The sequence below is a fragment of the Epinephelus fuscoguttatus genome, linkage group LG8 (assembly GCF_011397635.1).
Source record: "Epinephelus fuscoguttatus linkage group LG8, E.fuscoguttatus.final_Chr_v1".
In the NCBI taxonomy this organism is placed as follows: Eukaryota; Metazoa; Chordata; class Actinopteri; order Perciformes; family Serranidae; genus Epinephelus; species Epinephelus fuscoguttatus.
The window spans coordinates 12,773,707-12,792,627 of record NC_064759.1 but is presented as its reverse complement, the minus strand read 5'-3'; the positions used below and the strand labels follow the sequence as shown (position 1 = coordinate 12,792,627).

The 18,921-nt window shown below is 42.2% G+C and overlaps 1 protein-coding gene across 2 annotated transcripts in view; it reads left to right on the top strand.

Moving 5' to 3' along the window:
- Nucleotides 1-18,921, top strand: part of atp8b2 (ATPase phospholipid transporting 8B2) — a 34,311-nt gene that overhangs the window by 7,975 nt on the left and 7,415 nt on the right. For both annotated transcript variants that reach the window (XM_049584386.1, XM_049584385.1), the window contains 20 exons: nucleotides 4,187-4,245; nucleotides 4,366-4,479; nucleotides 4,901-4,999; nucleotides 5,150-5,211; nucleotides 5,335-5,407; nucleotides 5,737-5,807; nucleotides 5,908-5,987; nucleotides 6,552-6,710; nucleotides 6,791-6,879; nucleotides 7,064-7,260; nucleotides 8,875-8,995; nucleotides 9,466-9,553; nucleotides 10,688-10,722; nucleotides 10,833-10,992; nucleotides 11,107-11,295; nucleotides 13,053-13,168; nucleotides 13,454-13,618; nucleotides 14,024-14,135; nucleotides 14,912-15,017; nucleotides 18,507-18,747. In XM_049584386.1, coding sequence (XP_049440343.1) covers nucleotides 4,187-4,245; nucleotides 4,366-4,479; nucleotides 4,901-4,999; nucleotides 5,150-5,211; nucleotides 5,335-5,407; nucleotides 5,737-5,807; nucleotides 5,908-5,987; nucleotides 6,552-6,710; nucleotides 6,791-6,879; nucleotides 7,064-7,260; nucleotides 8,875-8,995; nucleotides 9,466-9,553; nucleotides 10,688-10,722; nucleotides 10,833-10,992; nucleotides 11,107-11,295; nucleotides 13,053-13,168; nucleotides 13,454-13,618; nucleotides 14,024-14,135; nucleotides 14,912-15,017; nucleotides 18,507-18,747 — 2,336 coding nt within the window. The remainder of the gene's footprint in view (nucleotides 1-4,186; nucleotides 4,246-4,365; nucleotides 4,480-4,900; nucleotides 5,000-5,149; nucleotides 5,212-5,334; nucleotides 5,408-5,736; nucleotides 5,808-5,907; nucleotides 5,988-6,551; nucleotides 6,711-6,790; nucleotides 6,880-7,063; nucleotides 7,261-8,874; nucleotides 8,996-9,465; nucleotides 9,554-10,687; nucleotides 10,723-10,832; nucleotides 10,993-11,106; nucleotides 11,296-13,052; nucleotides 13,169-13,453; nucleotides 13,619-14,023; nucleotides 14,136-14,911; nucleotides 15,018-18,506; nucleotides 18,748-18,921) is intronic.

The following is an 18,921-nucleotide window of genomic DNA, read 5'->3' as shown; positions in this document are numbered from 1 at the left end:
AATTAAATCAGCCACAGTGAGCGGTGATCACTTTTGCACAGAGTCTGATCCTGACTTCAGTCATGGCAATAACAATAGCACTTCCCATAGCTCAGACTGACTGTGCTCTTTGGTTATTAATGTTATGACTTAAATCAGCTTTAACTGTGTTGTGTGTCACTCGTGGAGGCATAAGGAGATTCTGCCTGAGTGGTGGCACGTGCCCTCACATGTCCAGCCACGGGGGGAAGCGTGCTGAAGAGACAGAGATTAGACAGTCAGTCATTCTGTGTAAGATGGTATGATACTAAGTATTTTAGCTTGAATCAATATTTATGTGCTGCTTTATGTCTCAGTTGTTTATGGAAACCTTACGCTCACAGCAGAGCAAGCCTGCAACTCAAAGTTTCTCAGTAATGGAGCTTTATAGATTTATACAGACTTGCTGTGTAGCATCTCGTCTGCGTCAGGGCTTCTAATGCCCTTGAAGCTGTCAGAGACATTAAACACTTAATGGGCAGTTTGCTAAAGATGCTCATGCATTCAGCGCAGGCTGGTCAGCTTGCACAGCTGGGACAGACACCGCCTGGCCCTGACGTCAGATGCTGAGAAGCCTCGGTGTCTGCCTCTGTGCTTACCTGGCACAAGCGTCTTGCCTTCTTCGTGGAGGGTTAATGCAGCTTTGGCACTGCCTGTCAGACTGATCTCTCTGCTGAACACAAAGCAACGTAATGACCTTCAGGTAGATGGGAGAAGTGCCAGCGGGGAAGGAAAGGGGAGGGATGGGATTAGAAGAGTTCCAGCAGAATAAATGTTGGAGGATGTGCACTTACACGATCGGACAAATCTGATATTGTTATACTAAGCAGAGTTTAGAAGGGGACCGCAGATCAACTATAAAAAGGCTAGAGCTGGATTCTTTTGTGGTGCAGTTTTACTTACAGTCAAAGTCTAACAGCTGTGACATGCCTGCATTCAAATTAACTTCAAACACACAGCAGTTATTGGATAAGAGATGCCCTTAAAAACTCCATCAAAAATGTTGTCACTGTATGTTTCTGCAAACCACTGATATGTTAGATTGGCATGTGATTATATAGTGGATACGTTAAAACTTAACATTTCAACCATGTGTTGTTAATGTGTGGTCAGGTTTAGGCCAGCCGTTAGCTACCGTCACTATCAAAAGAGCCATTTTTGACCAAAAATAGTAAAAAAAAAAAACCTGTCTGGAGCCACAAAACATATTTGAGCCAGTAGTGCCAGGACAGCCCACACTATTAAAGGTTCCAGCCTGTACACAAATGAAGCACATTTGTAAGAAGGTAATAATTTCTTTAGGCCTACAACAAAGATAAATGATAAATGATAATTAAAATGTTAAAAAAAAAGTTAGAGGCTCTTGAGAGGCACTAAAGAGCCACATGTAGCTCCAGAGCCACAGGTTGCCTACCCCTGGTTGACTGTAACCAGATGATTATGGTTAGGGAAAAGATCATATTTGGGCTTAGGATATGACGTTTTGGGGTACAATCACAGCAGGAAATGCATTGATGTCTCGTTTAAAAAAATTCATGACACTATCCCTGCTGGAAAAACACAGGGTAGCTACAAAACACCCACATTTTGGAGCCTAAAAAGCTCCCGGAAACACACAAATGGGTCGCCAAAGACAACACCCACATTCAGTGGCGTAAAGGCCACTGGAAATGCAGAGATGAGTTCCTAAAAAACACGCATGTTTGGTGCCTGAACAGCTGCTGGACAAGCAGTGATGACTTACTGAAACATAACAGGTTTTGTTATTTGTTGGTCTCCAACAGTGGTCTGCAGCTTGACAACTGTCTCATCTAGGTGTCACGCCATCCACCATCCCCTCCGCCTCCCAGTATCAAAGTCAGCTCACATGTTTTGTCACATTAGAATTGTTGATATGTATGAAATGTGCAGATGTAACACATGCAAGGTTTGCAGAAACGGGCAATGCCGACATTTTCTTCTGAAGACCGGGGTGTCCACAGACTTGAGAAAATGTTCGTGATTTGTAGGCTACATATGCCCGCAAAAATCATTTTAGGATGAGAGTTATGATTAAGTTTTGCGGAGTGATATATTAGCTAGATGTGAGATGCCACTATTGTTGCAATGTACTTTCTTTTTTGGATATTAAAGTGGATTAGATAACACAGAGCAGTTGTTCCCAGGCTCTAAATTCACGCACAGCCCTTTGATAGTTAATTCAGTAACTAGTAAGTTTATAGGTAAGACAGGAAAGAGAAACATGTCTTACAATATATTGATATTGCAGTATATAATTACAAACACTGTTACAGAGGATATTGTCCACTCATTCTGTTACATTCGTTGTAATTCTTTTTAGGTATTAGCACCTGACAGCAATTTAAAATGTGAAACAAAGGGAGAGATGGCATATGATTTATATTTTCTAACTTGACTAAATCCACTGTGACAGCCCAGCTGGTCTGTAGTCGACCGGTGCTCATCTGCTACACCAGATCTGGCTTATAACCTGTAACAACAAAGGGGAGCTCTTGTAGGATCTTTTCAAGTGGCCTGTGTTTGTTTTGTAGGGCAGAGACAAAGACGAGACGGGGCTTTAGAGTGCTGCAGATACACAGGAAACCACAGGGTCTTTGTTTATGTGTGTGCGTGTGATTATGGGGCCTCTGTTGTGTGATGTCCCTTCCTGTGCCTCTCAGTCATCAGTCAGAAGTGTGTTGAGGACTCGGCGGTTTCAGTTCCACAGTACCTCTGTGCAAAACATATGCATTTGGCCCTGAATTTTGATATCTGTGCCTGTGAGTGTGCATGTGAGCTGTGCACAGACTTGTGCAAATCAGGCCAGTCATTTCATTTAAAAAGCAGTCTCATCAATATTAGAGGAGACAGGCCTGGTGGAGGAGGAGGAGGAGGAGGAGGAGGAGGAGGAGGAGGAGGGGAACTCCCAAACTACCTTGCTTCAGCATAAACAGAAACCTAAAAACAGCAGGAGGATAAAGAGCAGGGTCAGGAGGGGGAGAAAATTTCAGTGTGTTATTTCCGTTCTCTACAGCTTTAAGTCATAAGTGTGATGGATGTAATGCTTCATCTGTGACGACCTGTAACGGCTCCCAGCAGTCCTGTTGACTCACATGCATATGTGTTGTGTATGTTACGTGTTGCATATCTGTACCAACTTGCACATTTGGTCATTAAAAATGTGCAAATACTTTTGAAATTGGAGCTATATGACCAGAGAAAACAGAAAAGGGCTGTGGCATTTGCATTTGCTCAAAGGAGAGAAAAACTACCAGAATGCATTGCATCAATAAATGCTCCTGCTGGTGGGTGACATAATATGAGCCTGTTAGAGCCTGTTTTTCCACAGGACACAATATGGCAACCAGCTGGTGACAAACAATCTCAAATTACTGTTAAATGGTAAGCTAAAATGTGTTTCTGATAACATTTTAGGCGAAACATTTTCAACGCAGTAACATAATCTTGATTTATATTTAATCAGCACTGCTTAGTTTTAGGTTTGAGCTCAGTTTTTTCAGCTTCCATATTTACATTACAGTATGGCACATACTTTTGGTTCACAAATTCTGGGATTAGAGCCAAATGGTGCACTAAAGGTGAGAAATGGGCAATGCAGTCACAGAATCTTACTTCCTACGAGGTCAAAGAGCAGGTCCCAGCCTTTATTTACTAGCCTTAGCGAAAATGCTGAAGTACGATCTGTAGCTGAGAGATAAGTAGGGAGATCTTGGCGCTGGTAAGATGGAGGGATGTTGACAACCATTCATTTGCTACCCACATTGTTATGACACAAAGCTGGTTGAAAATGGGCAAAGTATCCCTTCAGGAGACAGAGACAGCACCTAATTAAAGACCAGAGGTAATTTGTCTGATTATTAATTCTGGTGTGTGAGACAGAACGATTGTGTCTGCCCTGATACTCCACCAGCCTCCAGCAGACTTCTCCAGCTTCATTGATTTATAAATAAATGCACAGATATAGTGGACTGACTGCCTCCTTCACTCTCTTTCTCTCCAGTGAACTGATATTGACATTCTGCAGGAATTACACTTGGCCCTTTAATGCACTTTGACGTACAGAGATGCAGCAGTTTGGGTACTCTCAGTATATCTTCCTCCTGATATCATCCTGTGATGACTCATTTTGTGTGTTTTGTTTCTGCAGAGGAGGAGAGAAGGGTCAGAGCCAATGACAGAGAGTACAACGAAAAGTTTCAGTACGCGGTAAGACAGTTTTTTCCAAAATATGATTATAAAAGATGAGAGTGCATTTTAATCTTCAAGGAAATTCAACTGTGGGAGTCTGTATAACTTTCTGTTTTTTATCCCAACCTCCTCATCCAGAGTAACTGCATTATGACATCCAAGTACAACATCGTCACCTTTCTGCCCGTCAACTTGTTTGAGCAGTTCCAGGAAGTAGCCAACACCTACTTCCTTTTCCTGCTCATACTGCAGGTGAGGAGAGGGGGTGAAGGAGGGATGGGAAAGAGGGATTTAAGCATGACACAGAGACAGAGACAGGAAGTGTGGGTGTCAAAGGCTGAGGAGTTACATCTCTGAAGGACAGAGATGTGTCAGAAAGTGAAGACGAGCTTGAGACATGGAAAGTCAATGAAATTAATAGTTGATAATGATAATAACATATTAGGAGAAGGCTGTAAGAAACATTTAAAGTACAGCTTGTGATGAGCGGGTGATATGGAAGCTGTTATAAAAGGCAGAACTTGGCACTTACCATCACCAGTCAGGTGCGGTCAGGTTCTTAAGGAGCTGAGCTGTCTGCTGTGCAGGTAGGGTCGAATGTAGCTGTTTCTGATTCACACTCTGCTTTTGTGTCCCTTTTCTGCAAATCAACCTTCTCTCTGTCTCCGTCTAGTTAATACCTCAGATCTCCTCCCTCTCCTGGTTCACTACCATCGTGCCTTTAGCTCTGGTGCTGAGCATCACCGCAGTAAAGGATGCCACAGACGACTATGTGAGCATGTTTTATGAGCACCGCACACTGATGCAAATTTTGCTCTCAGCAGCAGCACATTACAGTGAAATACAGCACATTATTGCTAGCAGACTCTAACAAGTGGCCTTTTAAATATGGTGAGCTCACATTGATCTGTTTCTCCTGCAGTTTCGTCACAAGAGCGACAACCAAGTGAACAACCGTCAGTCTCAGGTCCTCATCCGCGGCTCGTGAGTCTCTTGTCTTGTCATTTGCAGCTAAACACTCACCAGGAGTTTTGTTTCCTAAATCGATGTCTTACCTTCTCTAACTTTTATCTGTATGAATGCTTTCTCTCTGTTTCGCTGCTTCAGGCTCCAGAATGAAAAGTGGATGAATGTTCGAGTGGGTGATATCATTAAACTGGAGAACAACCAATTTGTGGCAGTAAGTGTGCGTCCGACACAGTCACACACAAACACACACACACACACACAGTGATCAGTAGTCTTGCAGGGCCCATTTTAATTAAGCGACTTTAGCAGTGGGCAGTTCAGGGATCAGCCTGCAACTCTGGAGTCAGTTTAAATATGCATGTGGTCATGATGGATAATTATACTGTGTTGTAGACCAAATGCTATAAAGCTGAATGCATTTCAGTACAGCATGTGCCTTATTAGGGGATGCTACCTAAAAACTTGACATTACTGATTCTGTTCCTGTGCCATCAGTGCTGTGCAGTGGATGCTAACCTCAGCTACTGTATCTGTTTTCAGGCTGACTTGCTCCTGTTGTCCAGCAGCGAACCTCACGGACTCTGTTACATCGAGACAGCCGAGCTGGACGGGTCAGAAACACACACCTTATCACTGACTCACAGTGCTTCGCAATCTGCAGAAGCAACAGGACACTACGTCTAAATCGCTGTGTGCTGTATTATATTGCAGAGAGACCAATATGAAGGTTCGCCAGTCTGTCTCGGTGACGTGTGAACTCGGAGACCCGAACAACTTGGCTTCGTTCAACGGTGAGTTTAGAGTAAACTCATCCTCTTCTTTCGGTTTCTGGTTTGGTTAATCTTTTCTCGCTGATTCAGAGGTCAACAGGTTTCAGTGTTGAACACAAACATTATCCACGTTCACACCTTTGCGCCCGAACTAAAAACACACACACAAAATACACACACACACACACACACACACACACACACACACACACTTTCTGTCCTCCCCTGCCAGCTTTAAACGACAGCCTATCATCACCCGCCCACTGATCTCACACAACGAAAGGCATCCGTGTCAGCACAGCGCGCCCACACACACACACACACACACACACACACTCCTCACCTGCTGTGGAAAATCCATTACTGCAGCAAAGCAACCCACACTTTGCCTCATATCAACCTACAAAAGGTGTGTGTTTGGGCCTTTGAGTGTGTGTGATGTCATGTGTATGATTAATTCAGCACTATATCATACAGCTAAGAAAATACACTCGATGCTGTTATTGGATTTGTGGACATCTATGATATAGCATCTGAGTTAGATTCATTTGATTCGTGTGTGTGTGTGTGTGTGTGTGTGTGAAGGTGAGGTGGTGTGTGAGCCCCCCAACAACAAGCTGGATCGCTTCTGTGGGACTCTGTACTGGAGAGACAAGAAATACAACCTGACCAACCAGAACATGCTGCTGCGAGGATGTGTCCTCCGCAACACAGAGGCCTGCTACGGCCTGGTCATCTTTGCAGGTGTGTCTGTGTATATGTTTGTGTGTGAAGTATGTATGTAGTGTGTGTGACAGGTCTAACTTCCTCTGTTTTCGTTCCAGGCCCTGATACCAAGCTGATGCAGAACAGCGGTCGCACCAAATTTAAGCGTACAAGCATCGATCGCCTGATGAACACTCTGGTCCTCTGGGTAGGACACTCCAAACCTCTCACTTTCATGGCTCATGCAGTCACTATTTCAGGACATGAGCTCAGTGCTTTGAATCTAGTTTCATATATCTCCTCTATTCTATCCTAATCAGGGTTCAGCTCACCACAGATCCAGATGTAAGATATGTGATTGTGCTCTTGCTTGCTGTGTATGTTTCTGTCAGATCTTCGGCTTCCTGGTGTGTATGGGTGTGATTCTGGCTGTGGGTAACGCCGTGTGGGAGAGAGAGGTGGGCTCCCTGTTTCAGAGCTATCTGCCCTGGGACCCTCCTGTGAACAACTTCCTGTTCTCCGCCTTCCTCTCCTTCTGGTCATATGTCATCATTCTCAACACCGTGGTGCCTATCTCTCTGTATGTCAGGTGAGGAGAAGTCCAAGACATACTGTGTTAGAAAAAGAAGTGTGTACAGGTATTAATACTGATGTCTAGATTCCCTCTCAGGTTAGACAGCTGTAGATGAAGCCCTGAAAAATGTTTTCCCGCTCCCCCCATTTCCCAGACACTACTGTAGTCAGTCATATCCTGGTACAGAATAAACAACTGAACTAACACGGCCTGAAAAGAAGGGTCTGGTGCCTTTCGTTTGTGGTGTGAAAGCAGACAAACCATCCGCAGGATTGTATGATGGCAGTAAAAGGCCATGTATTAATTGTATTTATGCAAATCATTTGGTAACCATAGTGACACATAGGCACTTTAGCGCAGGTATTTTAAAAGCTCAAAAGCTGTTAAAAGTACTGTGCTTGTATCCTTGTGCTTTTTCGGTTCATTAAGCCCATTGAAAAGTGTGTGACAGTGATCCCAGTGATCTCCGTATAAGACATCTACTTTTCCTCTTGTCTCTACCTGTTAATAATGTGCAGTCGATATGCAGTCTAATAATCCATACATCCAGACTTCGCCGCACTTGCAGACTTTGCGCACTTTGCATTCCTTGAAAGTCTTGTAGTGCTGAGAGCTGTCCAAATCCACAATTCTACAAGCCCACAAGGGGCCTAAAGCAGTCTTTCTGCAGATTTACATGTAAAATAATTTCCGTGTAAAAAAATTACCGTAGCCTCTTGAAATAATATTTGAATCGTGTAGGTCAGAAATAATATTCAACAACATCATGATACAGAAATATGTAGAAATACAGGCTGTAGAGGGGAATCAAAATGCAGTGTATTATTGCAGCCTGCCCGAGAGGTTGCGCAGTGTAATGCCAAATATGAAGGCTAGAAAAGAGGCCAAAACACAACTAAAGATTTTCTGATATAACTAATAGGCCTACCCAATTTACTGAGTCATAGCCCGGTCCGTATTTACAACCATCTCTGTATTTGGATGTCTGTCCTTTGAATGCATAGGAAGGAGGTTTGCTTGGACAGAAATGGCAACAGGCGTGCTATTGGAATTTCAATATAAAGCCGTATCTTAAAGATGATGATATTATCAATGTTTTCACTTTGCACTGATAATATCAGACTGCTGATCTTTGAATGGATATATCGATTCAGATCTATGTATTGTAACACCCCTACCAATAATAATAATAGTGACCATAATCAGTTATTTCTTCATGACATAAATAAATAAATATTCACATCAGCAGCATAAACTTCTGTCACTTAGTAGAATTTAATTTCCTCGCATAAGTCCTGATGATGCAGGATGACAACCACCAAAACTGTCCATTTAACATGTTGCCTATTAGTCTGTATAACTTCATGTTGACATCAGTGTGAACAGGAACTGAACCAGAACTAAAATTCAACAACGTCTCATTTTGTTCCCTTGGTCCGCATCAAATGAACTGAACTGTGGGTTAAAAAGCAAAGTGAGTGTAAAGTTTTTATGCTCGCTACACTGACTAGCCCGTGGTGTGTGGCTGAGTGCTCTTTGCTTTAGAGAACCTCAATTTGCAGTAACTTAGATTAATGTTTCTCTACTGTCACTGTAACCATGTCTCTTTCTCGCCTGTCTGTGTGTCAGTGTGGAGGTGATCAGGCTGGGCCACAGCTACTTCATTAACTGGGACCAGCAGATGTTCTGCTCACAGTGCAACACAGCGGCTGAGGCCAGAACCACCACTCTGAACGAGGAGCTGGGTCAGGTGGGCATCCACACTGAGTCAGCAATATTTATTTGATTGTGTATTCTTCTCATCCGTCCTTTATTCATCCTGGGTTCTGGAGCATCTGGTGGTTAGTTTATTAAATAAGTAAATTATTTTTAAAATGCATCTCTATTCATTTTACAATCAATTCTGCTGTAACTGAATGATGGAACCACGAGAACCATGTGCACCTGCAGACTGAAAGTAGTCTAAATTCAGAGACGAGGAGGCTTCGGATTGGTCTGAAGAGTTTATCGCTCTCGTGGGCTTTAAGTAGTGTTTCTATAAGCAGACAAAAACTTCCTCGCCTTAAACCCATCTCATGCTTGTGTCATGTTTTTTTCTTGAAGTTTTGATCTCAGAATACAACACTGTTTTTAAAACAAAGCTTCAGTTTTACTTTTACAGTGATTACATTGTCTGTGTAATTTTGGATTTAGTGTTAACATTTAATTTGTTTCATTCAGGTTGAATACATCTTCAGTGACAAGACTGGGACTCTCACTCAGAACATTATGAGCTTTAATAAGTGCTCCATCAATGGACAGACCTACGGTAAGTTTGCACACACACACACACACACACACACACACACACACACACACACACACACACACTGAGCAGAATTTCATCTTCATTATTTGTATTACTTGCACACAACAGCTGTATGCACTTGACTGTGGTGCTTCACACTATTACTCTTGGCACTCATTTACAGTTATGAGCTGCTGTACATTATTTTAATGAGCAAAGACGAGGAAGACCGTTGTTTCTCTTTGCTAATGGTGCTGTGGTAACTGATGTAGGTCCTTTGGGAAGCTCACACTTGACATACAAACATCAGTTTGGTGTAGGCGTCCATGTTTTCCAAGCAGATGCACTGGGACATATTTAGATAGGAAGTCACAAGTCACAATTATCAACTTCTGACTTGAAGTGTATTGCAGCAGAAGTTAAGAATGGTCACAATCCCATACAAGGCATTCGATTTACTGGTCCATCTACGTCCCAACACTCACCTATGGTCTTGAGCTCTGGGTAGAGACAGAAAAAACAAGATTGCAGATGGAAGCAGTCGTAATGAGTTTCCTCCGTGGGGTGTCTGGGCTCAGCTTTAGAAATAGGGTGAGGAGCTTGGAGTAGAGCCGCTGCTTCTTCGTGTTGAAAGGGGTCAGTTGAGGTGGTTTGGGCATCTGATCAGGATGCTTCCTGGGTGCCTCACGTTAGAGGTGTTCTGGACACGTCCCACTGATAGGAGGCCCCAGGGTGGACCCAGAACACACTGGAAGGATTACATATCTCATCTGTCCTGGGAACGCCTTGGGGTCCCCCAGGAGGAGCTGGAAAGTGCTCCTGGGGAGAGGGACGTCTGGGGTGCTTTGCTTGGCCTGCTGCCCCTGTGATGAAAATGGGTGGATGGATGGATCTGATGAAACACCACCACTAACTCTGACCTGAATGCTGAAAAATATAATGTAATTGACACTTCCATGACAGGTTCAACAAAACCCAAATATTATAGTCATAATAAAAACAGACTTTAAGGATTTTATAGCAGAACAGTGATATCGTTATTGCATGATATTGTGCAGGTATACCTAATAAAGTGGCCACTGAGTGTAACGCTGTGCACACATATACACATAAAACCACAACGAAATCTGACACATCTATGTGTGTTACTTTCAGGTGAAGCAACAGACCCGTTGGGACCTCAGCCAAAGGTAAAAGACTTTTTTTTTGTTTTACTAAAACACAGTCACACACATATTTACATATGTAGTCCTTGTTTATGGTGCATTATCTGAGTCCCTGACTTTCCATTCATCTCCAGAGATTGGACTTCACCCCCTTCAACCCCCTGGCGGACCCTGACTTCTGTTTCTATGACGACACCCTGCTGGAATCAGTAAAAGTGGGAGACGCACACACTCATGAGTTCTTCCGCCTGCTCTCCCTCTGTCACACGGTCATGAGTGAGGAGAAAAGCGAAGGTGAGCAGCGGAAGGGGAGAGGGGGATCTGGGAAGTTGAGTGATAACAAACAGTAACACCATCTATCAGCTTTTTATTGTTTATTTTTAATTGTCATTTTATCTGCCTAACCAGGAGAGCTGGTTTATAAGGCTCAGTCTCCAGATGAGGGCGCTCTGGTGACAGCAGCTCGAAACTTTGGCTTTGTGTTTCGCTCCCGAACACCCGGGACGATAACCACCACAGAGATGGGACGACCCGTCACCTACACTCTGCTCGCCATACTGGACTTCAACAACATACGCAAGAGGATGTCTGTTATTGGTGAGCAGGGGCCATCGTTTTCAACTCACAGAAAATCTGAAAAGTTGTTTAGACAGTAAAGAAAAAGTGGGTGGTTAAAAAAAATCTGGATGAAATTAGATTTTAAAGATACTGTCTGCACTCGAAATCATTTCCCATATATTTAGAGTGAGTGAGTGGATCTTTAAACATTTAAAACTATATAAATTTTGACCAAATTATTTTAACTGCATGTATTTTAATCCTTACTTGGAGGGAAAAAAAAGCTTCGCTAAGCGTTGTTCCTATGGGTTCCCTGGCTGTTTTTAATCATCCCATCGAAAGAGAGTCTAACTGCAGCCTGTTCTGTTTTGCGCTGAAAATGTTGAAAATGTCAGCGTGCAACCTCATTCTGCGGACAACAAATAAGGTGCAGACGTTCCATCTATGAGGAAGTGGTAACCAGAGCAGTGAGTGACAACAACCTCACCCACATTTAAGGGTACTGTTTGCGGTGGAAACACTAGGATCTAGATACCATGTCTGAAGGATTACTTTTGGTTCCAAAGGTACCATACCGAAAATGTTTGGTGGAAACAGGAAACATTGGAAATCAGAGTCTTGATTGGTAGATACTGGAGTCCCCTTTAAACACCCATAGAGCTGGCCTTCATTGCAGTAGACTCATCTGATAGGTTGAGATTTCTGAGTTTAAATCAAAAATATGTATTTAACTCACGATCCACACGCCCACAAACTGACAGAGGGTAGGCTATTAGTCATGTTTACAATTTGTCCCTCGGTGAGATTTCACTGTGTGTTCCTGTGGTTGGTTTTCTTGTAACATGCTGGAAAACTGCCCAGAAACAGCTGGTCATAAATCACCCTTCCCTTAGCAACAACTTTGGTTTAACAACAGAGCAGCAAGATCCCAAGCTGAACGTTCATACATCAGTGCCAAAGACAGCCTGTGTCGTCCACTTTATGCAGGAACAACAGTTGTTGAAGCTCAGAAGGAGGAGGATGGTTATTTGAAGGCGGCTTTCTTTCATTTGAATACATGTTTAGTATTTCCTTTTAAAGAATAGCAGCAATACCAACAAAAAAGGTAATAATAACCAGCCATGGTTATTATTAAAAAAATACACATTGCAAGGTGTTTTACATTTGACACACACATTAGTCCTTAACCTAAAAACAACTCAGTACAGTGAGCCAGATTTTATTGAACACAAGTCTTTTATCTTCATTATAAAGTCACAGTTTCCCCAGATGTGTTTGCTACTTCTCTCATCCACAAATCAAACAAAAAACAAACCATACATCATACTTAATAGCAAAAGATTAGGAGCTTGTTGCTGCAGTAATGACCATGAACAGATCAGGGACCTGATGCTTCCCGAAAGCACAGAGAAACAATGAAAGATGCTTTTCCAGTATGTGTAAAGTTTACTGCATGAGGAGAAAGAATGTGTTCAGTAATGTTACTGATCGATTACAAGCATGAAACATCATTTAAAAGCTGTGTAACTTTCCCTGGAATAGTAGAGTCTGTGTAACATCTTAAAATGTAAGACCATGTCTGATTAATGACCAAACAATTAACATATACTCTTTAAACATTCAGCCCAGACCTCATCTTTTAATTCTACATTCAGCTCGTCCACCTGCGCCTGAGTTCTGTTATGTAGGAAAATATATGTAATGTAAAGAGTTCATAACTATGCAAATGAGGCTAAATTTATATGTATGTTTTCTTTTGTATTCTGTCGTCATTAAACTCTGTCATTTATTTTCAGTGCGTAACCCAGAGGGCAGGATCCGTCTGTACTGTAAAGGGGCTGACACTGTGCTGCTGGAGAGACTCCACCCCTGTAACCAGGAACTGATGAACATCACCTCGGACCACCTCAATGTGAGGAGACACATATTAACTCCTGGATGGATGGATGGATGGATGGATGGATGGATGGATGGATGGATGGATGGAGCTGTGCTGCCATCTAGTGTCCACAAACTTGTTGACAGCTGTAACATCTAAGCATTTCCTGATTAGTTAATGTCTCTCACCTTGACATGTTGCGGACACTGGGATTTTTTCGGCATAAATTCTCAACTCAACCACATCTTTATCTCTTTGAATGTGTATCCTCATGTCAAAATGTTGTTTGTACATGTCCATACATATACTTTGCTTTAGGAGTATGCAGCCGATGGTTTGCGGACGCTGGCCCTGGCCTACAGGGACCTGTCAGAGGATGAGTGGGAGGCATGGTCCGAGAGCCACCGCTGTGCTGACAAAGCTGCCAGCTGCAGAGAGGACCGACTGGCAGCCGCGTATGAGCAGATAGAACAAGACATGATGGTCAGTGACTTGTTCTGAGAGTGTGCATCCATGTGTGCGCTGGATTTGTTTGTGCGTGTCTCACTTTCATTTTCTTAACATGAAACATTAAGCCATTTGTTTCACACGCAGTTTCTGCAGAGTTCCTTCTGCAAACAGAATAAAAATGACACTATAAAAAAGGGAACTTTAGGTTAAGTTGTCCAGATTCTAATTGCTGAGGGGAAATTCCTTTTTTTTTTAACTGCAGCTAAACAACACCATCAGAGCTTCTTAGTGCAGGATGTTGTTTTACTGATGGTTGCTTTAATGAGTTGAATTGATGGTAAGCTATTTCAAGTCACAGGATAGAAATTGCTTTTATGCCCCTCTTAAATTTCCTGCTGGTTTGATAACTGGACTTTATATTTGCGCCTGTGTGTCTAGCTCCTGGGTGCCACGGCTATAGAGGACAAGCTGCAGGAAGGCGTCCCAGAGACCATCGCTGTCCTCTCTCTGGCTAACATTAAGATCTGGGTTCTCACTGGAGACAAGCAGGGTGAGACGCACACACTTTTACACACACTTTCAGACCTCAGTTTGCAGGCAGTTGCTTAAAAAGCACCATCGGCAGTCTGTCTATTCTGCGGCCATTTCTAGACATATCTAGAGATGTTGAAATGAAAATCTACATCAGTTTAACCAGCATTGTAATCAAGAATGCATCATCAATGGACAGCAAACGATGGTGGATTGCATTGATTACCTGCAAACTTCTGTTCTTTTATAAGTTATAGATATTTGTTTTTATCCAAAACGCAAGCATGGACCAACAATTACTGATAAGAAGATGCAGAAGACAATTACGTGCAAGACTCCATTCTCTCTTTCCAACTTGTAGAATATGACACTAATGCCTCAGGGGTTTTCTCAGGTCAAGGAAAACCTGCTATTTTTTGGTTCCAGCTGCGAACCAACTGCTCGGATTCCCAACCAATTTCTTTTTGGTGAAAATGTTTACAGTTTAAAATTAGGTGCACAAACCGGAACATAACCTTTACATTTTGGTGGAGAAGCGGTATCTGTGACCTCCAGCTTATTACAACTATTGGTCACACTGACCAGGAGCCAGTCATCAACAAGCTCAGGTCCATGTGCAAGTCACAGTGTTTGATTTGTGGTGGCACATGCAACAACCAGTTTTCTTACATATGAATAAAGATATAAAGATGTTTAGCTCAACTTTTGATCCATCTGAGCGGTCACTCTGGCACCTATTCTCTTTATTATGAAACATGTTCAGCTTCAGTAACTCTCTTCCTTTCTCTCACACAGAGACGGCTGTCAATATTGGTTACTCCTGCAAGATGCTGACGGATGACATGACTGAGGTGTTCATCATCAGTGGACACACGGTGCAGAGTGTACGGCAGGAGCTCGGGTCAGTCTGATGTCTCTGTTTCTCTACACTGTAGAATCCACACTGAACGAAATAACATAAGGAAGGTGTTTATCAGAAAATAACTAAGAAACGAATGCGTGTTTGGATTCACTTTTTAGTTATATATCCAGTATAGTGTCCTATATATCCAGTGCTTAACCCAAGCTTTGATTCAGCCACTACAGCAGTAATCAACACATAAAACTGACCAAGCTACTTACAGTTATCTCAATGCACAGCCCTACAAATACATCGCTTCCCCTCAAAAAGTGTCAGTTTTATAATCAGTTCACTGAGTGCAAAAATATCAAGAAATAAAAAATCTACCTTTTCTAGTGTCAAAGATTTTGTCCTGTCAATGAGTACGTTTACATGCACACCAATATTCCACTATATGACAGTCTTCTGAATTTGATCCGGGTCATGTAAACAACATAAGCATTTTCTGATCAAGATGTAGGATATTCCGTATAAGTCCGCTTTTAGGACATTATTTGGACATGTATGCAACGCATTCGGAATATGCATCTCACTGGGGTTTTTACTGCAGTTTGCAACACATGGATGTGGTTGGCTCTGTGCGTTGTCATGAATACATTGTACACAAATCAACACACCAAGGGTTTGTAAGGCTGTGGTTGAGATGCATGCCCAAAAGAAAATCCCACATTTCTAGTTGGAGGAAGAAGCACACCTACTCTTAAACATTATGAAAGACTCAGAGATCAGCAGGTTTTAGGATATGTGCAAATATTGCAAAACTGACCTTTTTAAGAAGGCGTACAAGAGGGAGGCTGTGCTCACATGGTTCAACAAGTCCGCCACTGGTAGGACACTTTTAAAAAAATCCTCTTTTAATTCAAAGAAGCGAAATGAGAAGCACTTTGTCTTTTTTATATTTTGACATGTTGAAGAATATATCAGAGCGCACAGAGTATACATGGCTGCATATAAAAAGGATTGTTAGTGGAATATTCATTTTAATTAGACATGTAAACAGCTTAGTAGGAATAAGTCTTTTTTGGAAAAAAACAGACTATTTTATGCACGTACACATAGCCAGTGATGAGGTCAATATTGATGCTACTGTAACAATCTGCACAATCCTGCCTTGTTTTGAATTTCACTCTTTTTTGACTCAGAATCAGCTTTATTGGCCGACTGTGTGCACATACAATACAGTTTGACTCTGGTCTTACGTGGCCTCCAATGTACTATATACACAGAATAGACAACAACACAGTGAAGTACATAAGAAAATGGACAAAGGTGCAAAGGCGCAGAGTGCAAATGGTATTTGTACTTATATTATTTACTACTAAATTGTATTAACAGGCAGAATCATTTCTTCTCCTGTTTATGTGTTGAATTAAATATATTCTCTCAGTAAGGTTGAAAAAAATCTTTTGTTAGTTTCCCAGCAGATTAGGCACTTCACAGAAGGCAGAGCCACTTGGCACTAGTCAAAAAAGTTATATTCTGATTGAATGCCTTGATTCATGAAAATGCAAATCTTATCAGATCACCTGATTTATCAATCTCTGATCAAGATGCTTTAAAACAGACTGAAGAAATATTGTCCATGTGACGGCACCTTCTGTTGATTGATGCTCGTATGACCTCTTCTGTCCTGCATATGAGCACACACTGTATTTCCCTTAATCATGGCTCGAAGATTGCATACTATTGTTCCCGTAGCGAGTGTGAATTGCAAAAAAAAAGTGTTGAGCTTAGTTGTGTTTACGGTATTGCCATTACAACAAAAGTTGTCAGGAAATTACTGTGGTGAGCTCATAGTGCTACGGGAAATACAGGATAACACACAACAAAGCACACTGATGAAACTTCAAGGCAGACCTTTTGTGCGTTTCTTTATTTTCTGACATATTAATAGAAAAAATAGGATATAGGATGTTCATATTAAACATAGTTTGTTTAAAATGCCTTGGGGTCCCTCAGGAGGAGCTGGAAAGTGTTGCTGAGGAGAGGGACATCTGGGGTGCTTTGCTTGTCCTGCTGCCCAGTGACCCTGCCGCAGATAAGCAGATGAAAATGGATGGATGGATGGACGTTTAAAAGTTTCACACAATGATGTAAACACATGTAACAGTAATCCCTGTGAGTGAAATAACCTCAGGCTTCAGACTGTGTCGTACACTCTGTTGTTTTTTCTTCATTCCAGACAAGCTGAAGTCAGCTCATGACGGATTTCTTTATATGATCGTCTGCTCCGGGCACGCTACTGCGAGTGTTTACATTAGCCTACACTGCTACATGAAGCTACATGTTAACATCAGGGAAACCAGTAATCTTGGTTGCCGATGTTTTTGGCACATCTCACATTTCTGATCATATTCTTACTGGAACATGTCCGGTTGTAATATTTTATTGTTGATTTTTCATGGTAGAAAGTGCAGCTAAACTCCGTCACAGTCAGTCTTTGGTTGCAAGTACACTGCTACATGTAGCTACATGCTAACATCAGGGAAACCAGTAATCTTGGTTGCCAGTGTTGTTAATTTCTCTCAGATTTCTGGTCATATTCGTACTGGAACATGTCCGGTTGTGATATTTTGGTTTAGAAGCATTTATTGTAGATTTTTCAGGGTAGAAAGTGCAGCTAAACTCTATCACAGTCATTGTTTGGTTGCAAGTACACTGCTACATGTAGCTACATGCTAACATCAGGGAAACATGGAATCTTGGTTGCTGATGTTCTTCATTTTCCCCTCCATTTCGGATCATATTCCTGCTAAAACAGGTCGAGTGGGATAGATTTTAGTTTAAAAGCTTTTATTGGTGAATTTTCACAGAGGGAAGCACCACTTTTCTCTATAACAGTCAGTACAGACATGCCGAGATAATCAAGACTGTGTTTCTTTCAGGAGGGGGGCTTAAAGAGACAGGCACTAAAAAGGAGTGTTTCAGACAGAGGGTGAATACAGGCATATTTGGGCAGACAGTATTAGATAAATTAAGGGTTTTTTTAACATTTAAGCATGTAAACATGTTCTAGCAGAGACCCAAAATACCAGTATGAACCTGTACATGAGCATGCAGGTCCCCTTTAATATGATTAAAATATTTTACAGTACCGCAAATAGACACTAAGCTAAACACAAAATTTACTTAAAGTGCCAAAGGTTTATCATTCAAGAGTCAAATAGCCTAAACATATTGAACAATGACATCATATCGTGGCGACATCTTGATGTGGTCACACCTCACAGTCACTTTCCTCTGTGATAGCCCTGATATCTACCTGCTCTTTTTCCAATTTTCCACCTCCCTCTTTTTATCTCATCTCTGGTCTGTTTTCTCAGCTGCGTCTGTTTTCCTGCTCCGCCATTCCTCTTTCATCTCCCCTATTTCCTACTCTACAAACTCTACTCTACTACTACACTACTCTACAAAATGTTGTGTTTTGCTTCTGTTTTTGTGTCTCAGACAAGCCCTGTTGATGTTTAGCTTGTTTGTCTTACCCCACAGGAGGGCGAGGGAAAGGATGATCGAGCTGTCACGAACCAGAGACGGAGGCAAGGAGGAGGGGATGGAGGGATGTTTCATGGGTAATGGGTTCAGAGAAGGACAAGATGGAGATGGTACTGGAGGAGGGAAACAGCTGCAGTGCCCTCCTCCTCCCCCTCCCCCTCCTCCACCACCACCTCCCTCCAACCTCATGGACAATATCTCTGGAGAGTTTGCCCTCGTAATCAACGGTCACAGTCTGGTATGAATAACACTCCCCTCACTCTCACATACAGTGCACGTGCACCAAATTAGCAAAAATTAAACTGTCAACTGTCAGGAAATAGTGAGGTGCCTGAAATTGTGTGGCTTGCATCAATAAAAGATTTCCTTTTCTTCCACAGCTCCAACTCTGACCCCCTTACCATTAAACTTC